The 12,782-nt window shown below is 38.7% G+C and overlaps 1 protein-coding gene across 6 annotated transcripts in view; it reads left to right on the top strand.

The window, feature by feature from the left end:
• TTC7B (tetratricopeptide repeat domain 7B) overlaps positions 1 to 12,782 on the top strand; it is a 124,867-nt gene that overhangs the window by 29,614 nt on the left and 82,471 nt on the right. For 3 of the 6 annotated variants that reach the window (XM_060756791.2, XM_060756742.2, XM_060756758.2), the window contains exons 4-6: positions 5,038 to 5,168; positions 8,662 to 8,783; positions 9,476 to 9,499. In XM_060756791.2, coding sequence (XP_060612774.2) covers positions 5,038 to 5,168; positions 8,662 to 8,783; positions 9,476 to 9,499 — 277 coding nt within the window. The remainder of the gene's footprint in view (positions 1 to 5,037; positions 5,169 to 8,661; positions 8,784 to 9,475; positions 9,500 to 12,782) is intronic. The other 3 variants (XM_060756782.2, XM_060756751.2, XM_060756765.2) reach the window with 1 other exon arrangement.

The raw sequence follows: 12,782 nt of genomic DNA, 5'->3' as shown, positions 1-12,782 counted from the left end.
ACCTCAAGCAGACATGAGTTCTTTTTCCCACCCTGGACATTCCACAGATATACAAACCCCACTTGCCTAGTTATAAACAGACCTCACAGCCTCTTGAGGATGCCTGCCATAGATGTGGGTGAAACATCAGGTGAGAATGCTTCACCAAGCACCAAAGAGCATTCTGAACTCCACCAATAATAGAACTGAACCAAACTTGGCATACAGGACTTTCATGACTAACAGAAAATACTGGAGAGGGGGTTGGGAAAAATAGACCCTGACATTTGGGAATTGCAGTTTACCAAGCACCAAAGAACATTCTGAGCTCCACCAACAATAGAATTGAACCAAGCTTGGCATATAGGACTTCCATTACCAAATACTAGAGGGGTTTGGGGGAGGCATGTACAGAAGATGACATTTGCAGTACCTTTTGACCAGGCCTCCTTGCTGCCCTGAGAGGGGTCCAGGCTCAGCTGCAGGGAAGGAAAGGGAAAGCGAAAGAGCCTGGCTGGCTGCCTCCCTCCTGGCAGCACGTGGAGGGAGGACTTCCCTCTCGCCTAGTGGGCGGGGCCTGCGCTTCTCCATTAGAAGGCTGTGGAGGGCGCATGGGGCCTGCAGGAGGAGGCGTGGCCTAAGGACAGAACAGCGCCCCCTGGCAAAAAAAGTATTCCGCCACCGCTTACTTCGAGTAATGGACGGGCCGCCCCTGCTCAGACCTATGATCCGCTTGCACAGATGTAATGCAGCTGTCCCTTCCTTTAGATCAGGCATGGGCAAACTTCAGCCCTCCAGGTGTTTTGGACTTCAAATCCCACAACTCCTAACCGCCTACTGGCAGTTAGGAATTGTGGGAGTTGGAAGTCCAGATGAATTGGTACATTGCAATTTAGGATTTTTCATTCTCACAAAAGCAGGGCTATAGTTTTGGTTTCGACCTTCAAAGCCCTACATGGTTTGGGTCCAGGTTACCTGCAGGCAGGCCTGTAGCTGAGACAGGCAGGGGGTTTAAGGTTCACCCCCCCCCCCCCCCCGCCGCTGAAATGTGTCAGGTTGAAAAAAACTCCTGGTTTACTCATTAATTTTAACTGGTTAACCAATTCATGAATAAACCAGTTTTTTTTAACCGGACACATTTGGGGGCGGGGGGCAGGGTTTGAACCTGCCTACAGGATCACCTTCTCCCATACAGTCCAACTCTTAGCACACTGAGGTCCTTTGAGGGATGCTTATTCTATCAGCCTGAACCTGTCAACCCAGAGGACCTTTTCACTGCCCACCCCATGACTGTGGAATGATCTGTCAGAAGAGCTCCAACAGGTAAACCCGCTGTCTGAATTCAAGACCCAAATGAAGACTTATCTCTTCTGGCAAGCCTACCCAGTCAACTTTGAAACATGAGTTTTGAGTTTGCATTCTATTGCTTTGTACTCTGTGTTTTGTGTATGTGTTTTATAATGATGTGTTTTGATCTTATATTTAATTGTACGTATTTTATGCTCATATGTTTTGACTTTGTGTATCCCTCCTCAAGCCATTAGGAGAGGCAGGTAACAAATAAAATGTGTTATTATAGTTATTGTTATTGTTTTTATTATTAGTATTGGGCATCAGTTTGTGGTTCTAATGTTACCTTGTTCATGGGAGTAGATTACTTTTTAAAACTACTGATTATTAAGCATTTCTTCATTATGATAAACAATATTTGTAACAATATTTTTATAAATTACTGCCTTCTGTAGCTTAATTTTGATTGTCATTTGTATTGTTGTTAGTTCCAGATATAAGCATGGTTGTATCATTTGCAAAAGTAGTTGTCCAATCAAATCTTCATCTTGTGATTTTGAAATACAGTAGAGTCTCACTTATCCAACCTTCACTCATCCAATGTTCTGTATTATCCAACACAGTCTGCCTCCTGTCTGGATTCACAGCTATTTCAATACATAGCAATGTTTTGGTGCTAAATTCGTAAATACAGTAATCACTATATAACGTTACTGTGTATTGAACTGCTTTTTCTGTTGATTTGTTGTAAAACATGACGTTTTGCTGCTCAGTTTGTAAAGTCATAACATAAATTGACAATTAATAGGCTTTTCCTTTATCCCTCCTTATTATCCAACATTTTTGCTTATCCAACGTTCTGCCAGCCCGTTTATGTTGGATAAGCGAGACTTTACTGTATATTCCCAGATCCCCTTTGTAACTATTCAAATAAAATTTACCTTTTAATTGTCGGATTTACCTTTTAATGTTTTCAATCCCAGATCTCCCCTTTATATCTCCCCTTCCTCTATAAAGAACGGGGCACAATCTGATTACATAGTTTTGAATGGGGCTTAACATTCCCAGTGTTTTTTCTCATTGTCTTGGTGATATATTTTGTCTGTTTCCGAGATTCTGTACAGACAGGTTTTATCTTTTCCACATTCAGTTGTGAAACACACAGTGAGGGACTAGTTTCTGTAGGTGGCAGTGTTGGTTCAAGATGTGCTTTGCACTGTGCGTGCAGGACAGAAAGCTGGGTCAGTGTTTTGAGAACACAGCAATTTATGTTCAGTGGAATATACAATTTTCTATGCTTGAATGCCTTTGCTAGCTTTTGAAATTGCGTCTTTTGTCTGGAAGAGTAAACATATGCCATCTATGAGTCTTGTTTTACTTTAGAAAAAGCAAACTCAGTGGCAGCATTGACAAGAGATTCTAAATAATTCCTAAAATTAATCAGAGGGAGATTTGAATAACCTTACAGCAGTTGTGTGTCCTGCAGACTGCAGTTCGAGCGCTAGTTATGTTGCAGTGAAGGGATTTTTTTTCTGTGTGGGAAGATTTTAGATAGGCTTCCTCCATTGTAGATAGATGAGTCTACAATGGAGACAGTATCTGCATGCAGGCGTTTTCTCTCTGTCTCTATCTATAGCTGTTGAAAATAAAAGCATTATTTCACCTGGATAATAGAAATGATCAATTACTTTTCCGGTCCAGTTGATGTTGCACAACAGTATATGTGATACTGAAAGTCTTTTCCTTACAGTTGAACACACTTTGATTCTTGTAAGTTACGAGTTAAGTATTCCCTCCCTCTTTCCCTCCCACAAATCACTGCAAATAAGTGTTACAGGTTTGTAATATGAGTGTGTCATTATGAAGCTAACCAGGATCGAAATTAATTCCTGGGCCAACATTTACTTCTGGAGAATTTTGGCCCACTGATGTTCTCCGTCAACTTTTTAAACAGACATATATTTGATTCTATTCTGAGTACATCTGCACTATAGAATGTATGCAGTTTGATACCACTTTAACTGCCATGGTTGCAGTGTTGCATGCAAATCCCCGTGATAACCAGTTTGCCTTATTTTTCTATTTGATCAGTTTCCCTCTTAACTCTGGCAGAGGATTTTTCAATTTCTTCCTTTTCTGCATCTGTGGTTGGAGAGTTGGATTATGATTATATTGATCTGTTTGAAAAGTTTTATTGACATAATTAAGTCGGATTTTGTATTGTTCTTTGACTTTTTTTGCTAGATCTCAGTTTACTTATTAATGCATCCTCATTTCTTATTGAGCTGCAGTGGCGCAATGGGTTAAACCCTTGTGCCGGCTGAACTGCTGACATGAAGACCTGAAGGTCAACGGTTTGTATCCGCAAGATGGGATTGTTTTTTTGTGTGTGTATGTCAGAAGCCACTGGAGAAACTGCAATTCGCTTCTGGTGTGAGATAATTGGTTGTCTGCAAGGACATTGCCCAGTGGACGCCCGGATGTTTTGATGTTTTACCATCCTTATGGGAGGTTTTTCTCATGTCCCCACATGGGGAGTTGGAGCTGACAGAGGAAGCTCAACCCACTCTCCCCGGATTCGAAACTCTGGCCTGTCGGTCTTCAGTCCTGCTGGCACAAGGGTTTAACCCATTGTGCCACCGGAGGCTCCCATCTGTCAGCTCCAGCTTCTCATGCAGGGACATGAGAGAAGCCTCCCACAGGATGGTAACACATCTGGGCATCCCTAGGCAGCGACTTGCAATATATTCTCAATTCACTTCTGACACGATAAAAAAATCTTCTTACACTTACAATTTTATACATTTATTTCCTTCATTTCTACCCTGCCCTTCTCCCACAAGGGGACTCAGGGCGGCTTCACATAAGCATCAGTGATGCTGTCAACATATAAATTCGATTAAAACCAGTAAAACTCAATTAAAACATTATGAAATTCATCAATAAATTAATCTAAACATTTAATCAACATGCAGCTAAAACCAAGTCCATTGCATTTCTTGTTTTATTTTGGCTCCCCTGATTAATGCCTCTCACATCTCATGTTCTTATAGTATGTGTTATACAGCTTCAGACTTTCCTTTCACCTCTGAGCATGTCAAATGCTAAACATTCATTCAGCTTGAGTCCACCCCCATCATTACTTGTCCTCTGATCCTCATTGAGTGTGTTCCAGGCATCTTGTGTTCTAGTACTGCCTCTCATTTCAATTTGGGTTGTCTCATCAAAGGATTTTCAAGATAAAATGCTTCAGGGTTAATTTACAATTCCCTGCGTCTGAGCAGTATGAGTAAGCAACAGCTATGGTACTATTGCTGTTTTCTCCAATCTCCTCCTCCAGTGTCACTCCCAAAACTATTGCTGACCAATTGCTCATTGTCACTTTTAGTCTGGGTCCTCAGCAAAAACCTGAAATGGAAGACTCTACCAGAAGTACAATCACTATGAGCATTGCTCCTTGCCTCACAGAGTCAGGCAGTCCCACCATGGAATTTTTTTAACATGGTGAGTCGACTATGATAGGAGAAGATAACCACAAACCTGGCTTTATGTTCTATCTTGGGCTGTCCATGTTGAAATTTACTTCTCTAGTTTGAAAACAGACATTGCAGTAACGTAAAAGGAAAACAGTCTTATGACACAACTCTTGTCTTTCTGATTTCTTAACTCAATTATATATGTTGCTCTATTAAATAGATATAACCACCATGTATTTAGATGGATTTAGCACTGAACTATTTTTCTAAATTAAAGTGTCTTTGTTTTCAGGTCTTTGTCTAGAAAAGTTGCCAATTTCTTCATCAACAAGTAACCTCCGAGCAGATCGCGAACAAGATATCATTATGTGCTATGAAAAAGCTGGGGATATAGCACTTCTGTATCTTCAAGAGATAGAAAGGGTAAGCTGGGATACCTGGTCCAAGAGGAAAAAATACCCTTATTTGTTTAGTTACCAGACAGAATTACAATTCTATCCTATGCAAGTCTACCCAAAAATAAGGCTTGCTGAGTATGCAACTATAAACAGATTATATTATGATGTAACACGATCTCCTTACAAAGACTAAGCATTATTTATTAATTATGTAATTTGATAAATGTATTTTCCATTTTCCTTCCATTACATTCGAGGCAGTTTGCATTGAGTCCCCCTTGGGGTAGAGAAAGGTGGGATATAAATAAGGTAAATAAATAAATAAAGTGCTCTTACAACTCTGTGAAATAGATCAGCCTGAGAGAGTGTGGCTGGCCCCAGGTCAATTAGTAGGTTTTATGCAATGTCTTGAACCTATGTTTTCCAAATTCCAGTCCAGTATCACATTGGCCATCAGATTTTCTCCAAAGAGAGTCAAGATAAAAATGTCAGAGTAATGGATAAGACACTGAACAACTATTTGATCTAAAATATTCACTACTTAGAAATAAGCATTGCTTAAGTGCAGTTCTCCATTTCTGTAATACTAGTGGAGAAAAGTAAGTTCCAGCAGTGATCCATATTTCTGAAATCAGTCCTCATACTTAAATTCTTTATGGATACCAATTTCTTATGGTGAATATTTGGATATATATAGAAATTGCAGTCAGGTATCCTATAGAAGGAACTAGCACTTCTAGGATGCAGCTCTAAACCAGTGATTTCCAACCTTTTTTTTTTTTAAACCAGGGACCACTTGACCAGGGACCACTCTCCAACATTAGTACCAAAAAGGTTACGAATCAGTTATTGGTCAACTTTAGATTTGGCTTGGTTATTTGGGGTGCTGATTCAGAAAATTGCATTGGCTAGACCACATCAGCTCTAGTTTCTGATACAGAACATATGTCATCCAGTAGTTGCCATCTGCTCACCCACAGAAAACGATATTTAATAATCTAAAGTTGATGTGGTAGTAGTAATCTTTTGTGGGTAGTTAGCCTCTCCCCTTTCAACATCCCCATTGCCTTGGCGCTATAAGAGGATTTTGCGAGACCAGTCGCTCTCGTTGCTGTGTGGTTTCGAGGTAATGATGAGGCCGCAGACCATATTTTTGTTCTTGCAGACCACTGGTTGTTCACGGACCACAGGTTGAGAACCTCTGCTCTAAACTTTGAAACCAGGTGTTGCATTATAGCAAATTTGTCTGGTTATGTTGCTATTGATTGTGAAATTGGTCTTACAATTTCTGTTTGGTTATTTAACCTTGATGAGTTCTTGCAAATGCAACTGGAGGAAGGGTATACTTTAGCTATTAAACATGCTTAGTTTCTTGTTGACAGAACAATTCCCATGGTTATGACTATGCAAGGGTCCCACTATTTCTACCTAAAACAGAACAAGAAGAACTAACTCACTAAAATACCTAAAGATAAACAGAAAGAGTTATGATATAAAACTAAAATATTTGTGTTGTGTGGATCTAAAAATTGAACAAATGTAGTAAAATAATGTACACAGTGTAATCCCATATTAGTATTAGGAGAGAAGGTCCTTAGGATATAAATTTGTTGAAGGAAAAAGATGGTTCAAGGTCTCATCAGATTGTTCATTCAGATTATCAGGCTTCCTCAGTAGCCACTACATATCTGACATCCAAGATTTCCTCCAAACAAGCTCGTATATGAAGTGGGCACATTAAATTGGTATATGTCCATTATATTGATTGTTTTGCTGTGAATATAATCAGTAATGTAATTCTGCATTTTAGTTTAATTTTCTTTTGAAATCCTTCTACGTAAAATATGTTACTAGTTTAGCTTTTAAAAATTACACATTACAGCTTTCATGCCTAATTCACTCTTTTGGAGGCATGCAGTCAAGCCTGAATAGCCTGTTCTTTGACCTTGCCTTCATTTTTTTAACAGATCGCATGACCTTCTTACTCCTTGCCAGGATAAGATATCCCATGATTTGCTGGAAAAGAGTAGCTCATATTGATGGTGAAATTCTTTAGAAACCCCAGCTGAAAGTAATCTGTCCAGCACATTTTGTTCAGAATGCTTTGAGTTTCTTTATTGCTGTCTCAAGTTTTGGCCTGCATGATACCTAGGGAAATCTCCATAGAGGTGAAAGCAATCTTTCACCAGAAATATACCAAGAAAATGGTAGTGAATGCCCTGAATGCTTTGTGTTAGTGAAAGCTGTCATTCCTTAGCGATTTAGTGGTTATGTAATCACAAAACTATCACACAGAATTGGGAGTTTCAAAATTGGTGCAATTTTTGTTTTTCCTTTATGATATTTGTATTTCATTTTCATCTTTTAGTCTTTTCAATAACACACTTTTCTGAATTGCTTACAGCTGTCTCTACTTGTTCAAACAATTGATGTTGGGATTGTTTCTATTTTTATTTTTAATATTTGTGGCTACCTTTTGATAAAGAACCTAGAGGCAGGTGATATATGAGGGTTAACCGGAAAGTAAGTTTACAAGAAACGTGGCTCTCGCGGGAAACTTTCACTGGAGAAATTGGCATCATCGCTGTGTAGTGGGAAGCCAGCGGAAGCGAATGGCAGTGCCAGTCGTCAGTAGCTCATCGACTGGCATTGCGGTTAAGATTAGAGATGGACATCCTCATTTAATTTCCCGTCAAGTGTGAAGTTTACGAGGGATATCCGAAAAGTAAGGTTACAAGATTTTTTCCTAAAATACAAAAAATGAATATATTCTAATAAAACTTACATACTCATAGATTATAGCATAGGTACATTATTTTTCCACATAATCACCATTCAGTTCAATACATTTTGTCTTCCGTGAGATGAGTTTTTTGATGCCTGTGTCATATACGTCTCCCGATGCCTTTTTCAGCCCATCATCAGTCACAACAGATGGCCGTCCACTTCTGTCTTCATCGTGAATTTCCATCCTTCTGCAATTGAAATTCCATACCCATTTTGCCACTTGCTGTCTTGACATTACATCCTCTCAATAAACTGAAACGGTATCACGATGAATTGCATCAGCATTCACGCCCTTAGCATTTAGGTAGCGTATTACAGCGCAAATGTCGCACTTGGAGGGAAATAGAATGAGGACACTAATCTCTAACCTTCACCACAAAGTCAGTTGATGAGCTACTGATGACTGGCACTACTCGTTTGCTTCGACTGGCTTCCCACTACACGGCAATGTTATCAACTTCTCCCGCGAAAATTACGCGCCTTGTAACCTTATTTTCCAGGTAACCCTCGTATAAACAAAAATGATTCAAAAATTATACATTTGATAAAATATGGTGCTAGCAAGTAAAACTAGTGCAGATGAAAGAAGTAAAAATAAAACCCAACACTGAAACAACTTGAAGGCACAGAACAACTGATCCTATGATCCTGTGTGTATATGTTTACTGGGTCAACTGAGGGAAAAACAGTGCTTAGATGAGTCTGACATGTTTCTTTGTCTGGTTTCCTAGCTAATAATTTCCAATATGCAGAACAGAAGCCCTAAACCAGGACCTGCAACACATGAACAAGAACTTGGATATTTTTTAGAAACAGGACTTCAGAGGGCACATGTTTTATACTTCAAAAATGGGTAAGACTTGGTATAATATCTTTATCATCACTTAAAACAAATGGAAAAACAGTAAACCACGCTGGTTTTTGGTTGTGCCTAAACACTACAAAATAATATAACTACAGTAGACCCTTGGTATCTACTGAGGTTTGGTTCCAGAACCCCCTGTGGATACCAAAATCCATGGATGCTTAAGTTGCATTATATACACTGCCATAGTAAAATGGCATCTCTTATATAGAATGTTGAAATCAAAGTGTGCTTTTTGCAATTTTTTTGAGGGGGGATATTTTAAATCCATAGATGGTTAAATGCATGGATTCAGCACCTGTGCATACAGAGGTCCAGCTGTATTTAATTGTGTTTGTGTGGCACGGTGAGTTTCCCATGGACATAATAATTTGGACACAGAAGATTATTTTATTATATGTAATAACTTGAACTGTGTTCATTTCTTACCATACCTTTTAACATTCTGGTCCTCCAGGTGTTTTAGACTAAAGCACCATGCAGCTTTTTCAATTGTCAGGAATTCTGGGAGCCGAAGTCCTAAACACCCAAAGAACCAAAAGTTTGGGAACCACTGTGTAAAGTTGTTCCCCATTTTATGTTGAAGCTTTAGTAATGAAAAAGGAAATAAAGACTTGTTAATCGTAAACACCTTTTTCCAAATCTCTTCAGTTACCACTTATTTTAACATTGTGCTGCAGGATAAACGTGCATGAAGACCAACAGTATGTATACGTGTATTTTCATTTGTGACTACTCAGTAGATCCCTATAGACTATGCATGAGAGGTCATCTAAAATTTTATGATAACCCTGTATTAAGAATAGTCTACTAAAGATAGGTTTATACAAATTCCAAACGCTACAGAAAATGAAGAAAGGAATTCAAGCCTCTGTTCATTTTTAAAGGCTTCAAAACTTGGTGCACTAGATTTTAGATTAGTTTGTACTTTCCATCCCACATCCCTGTGCTCCAAAAATGTGTGATTATACTAGCCTTTCGGATTCAGACAAGCCTTTATAGGAGGAAAGGAATGTTACGCTATGTCGGTAAACCAGGTTTGATTTAAACGTCATGGCTAAGAAAAAGCGCTCCAAGTTTTGAAACTTGTTTCAGTTGGATTAGCATGTAATTGGTTTTCTAGGTTCTGTTGTTTTCAGAAACTATTTGGAGTAATGCATGACCTCTGAGTCGTCCTTTAGTTTTGCTCCCGTTACTTAATTGGAAGAAAAATGGAACACTAAGATTTCATTTTTCGATCATCCTTGTAGTGAAATGGGGGGCAGGAGGGAGATGTGCCTATAATGTGGACTGAATACAGTTGTTACGCCTAACTGGAATGGACCCACTTAATCAATGAGAACTCGGTAGCTTAGCATTTATGTAAGTTCCATTGATTCAGTGGGTCTACTCAAGTTGACACTAATTATTAGATTTAGCCTTGTTTCTTCTTTTCAATGATAACTGTTTAAAAGAATGAGCTACAGAATGCATGCTCCTAAAATTTTGCAGTGTACAAACATATAAATTATCATATTTAATCAGGCAACATTATGTTTAGTAAATAGGAATTTGCCACTGAATAGTGTGTGACGATGCCATTATTATTTTCTGAGATATGTTTACATTTCTAAAGTAGAAGGCTATTCAATATTAGATGTGTGTAGAGTAGATTTAGTCTCGAATCACTGTTAATGTGTAGTTTTCGGAGGGCCATTTTCATGTAATTTTTGAAAACAGAAAAAGGAAGAGAGAGATGAAAAGACGAGTGAAATGAATTCAGAGAGACAATACTTTCAGAAAAAGTTAAGTCCACAAAATATCTGAGGCAGGGGGATCTGTTGCATCTTTTTCTCTTCCTGGCAGAAGAAGCCGCCTCCATTTTTTCTTGGAAAATTACCTCCTCTTCCAGAGAGGGCCCTTAGAACTTATAGTATTGGGTGGCCATTGAAAGTTCCTCTCAAAGCATGATGGAAGTTTAAGTTTTTCTCTCCCTGTTTCTCTCAGACAATAAAAAGCCTGGTGATGTCCATGCTCTTATTGACTGAGAATGGACACAACCGGTGGCTACAATTCCCAGACCTCGCCTTATTTTAAAAATTGCTATGTTTAAAACTTAAAATAATTCTAAAAAATCAGTAGATTAGTGAATTGTTTTGAAACATAGCAGCCCTGCAGTTGTAGAAAGGGTCTACAACTGAGGTAGGTTTCATGCAGCTAGGCCTTAAAAAGTCATTTTTAAGTCAGAGGATTGAGCCTTTAAATTTCTCATTGTTGCCAATGGGCCAAATCTCTGCCAAATGAAATGGAAAACACCCCTCTCCTTTTGGGTAACTTTCTGGTAAAGGAAATGAGGGGTTAAACAAATCAGACTTGAAAACTGTATTCCTTTTGGCCTAAATGCACATGACTAGTGTAGAGTGATTAGTACAAGTATGGGATTTGCTGGTATTGTACTGAACATTCTGTCAGATTCCTCACAGAACCAGTTTCCAGTGTGCATGGGAGAAAGGCATAGCAGTTTGTGTAATTCAGGTGTACATTTTTAGATGCATTATTTTGCTAACTTTCTATTGACAGATGTCTATGATTGTGCCTCCACTATGTCTGTTATTTTTGCTCTTTCTAGCCAATTATAGCTGAGGAAACGAGAACAATAATCAGAAAGTGGATTGTTGTAGGGTTTTTGGGGCTATATGGCCATGGTCTAGAGGCATGGCCATATAGCCCGAAAAGAACTACAACAACCCAGTGATTCCGGCCATGAAAGCCTTCAACAATACAATGATCAGAAAATTTGGAAAGATAATTCTGTCTGTTGGAAATACTGGTGTGTATTTTACAATCTTGCTTGCTGAAGCAGAACAATCTAATTTAAGTTAAACCAACTGATCCAGTTAATCTGCCCCCATTAGTAACCATTTCTACTAAGGTTTTCTTTTAAACAAGGTATTTTAGCGCGAGGATAGAAATGTTGAAGATCCATTATCTTGTAGATAAATGGTGACAAAAAAGCATTCAAAGAGACATGGAAAGGCAATTAACCTTCAAAATATGCCCCCATTTTACAATAAAATTTAATCTGTATGCTTCTTATAAGTAAAATTGTAATGAATCTATTCTCTCAGAAGAGAAACATGATACCTTGGCATTATATATATATACTGTATATATATAATGTTGCTTGGAAACAGAAAGCTGTCTTACATAACAAGGAGTAAATTATTGTAGATATTGTATATACTCGAGTATAAACCTAGTTTTTCAGCACATTTTTAATGCTGAAAAAGGCCCCCTCAGCTTATATTCGAGGGAGAGTCCTGGTGGGAAAGTGTGGGGCTGAAAGAAGCCCTTTGTAGGGCTTCTACCAGTTGCGTGCCTCCTCCCTTTTTGGCACAGCAACTCAGCTGGATCTCTGTGCTGAGAGAGGAGGAGAGGAAGGTGTGCGGTGTCTCCTCTCTGCACAGCAACCCAACTGGATTGCTGTGCCAAGAGGAGAGGCGAAGCTATATGCCTCAATTAATGTCATTTTATTAGTATCTATTTTTATTTTGAAATTTACCAGTAGTTGCTGCAATTCCCACCCTAGTTCAAGTCAATATGTTTTCCCAGTTTTTTGTGGTAATATTAGGTGCCTCGACTCATATACGGGTCAGCTTATACTCGAAAATATATGATACTTTTTTAAAAAATGGCAGGATTACTAAAAGAGTTGTTGATATGAAACAACCTTTTCTTTTCTGTTAGCCAGCTGTCATCTTGCCTCGTCAGTTCTGCCATAGTTCTGGACCTCTCTAAAAGTAACCCAATCTACATACAATTGTTTTCATTGAAATCATTAGCAATAAGTGACTGAAAACTGAATGAAGCATTTCTGCTTTAAAAGCAAAGAAAAACATATTTTTGGATTACTATAATATACTTTAGATGAGGCTACCTTTGACGTGTTTCGAATCTTCACCTGGCCCAAAGTCGTTTGTCCAGACTGCTGATGGGAGCTGGTTATAA

The sequence above is a fragment of the Anolis sagrei genome, chromosome 1, assembly GCF_037176765.1.
Source record: "Anolis sagrei isolate rAnoSag1 chromosome 1, rAnoSag1.mat, whole genome shotgun sequence".
Taxonomy (NCBI): Eukaryota; Metazoa; Chordata; class Lepidosauria; order Squamata; family Dactyloidae; genus Anolis; species Anolis sagrei.
This window is presented reverse-complemented; position numbering and strand designations above follow the sequence as displayed.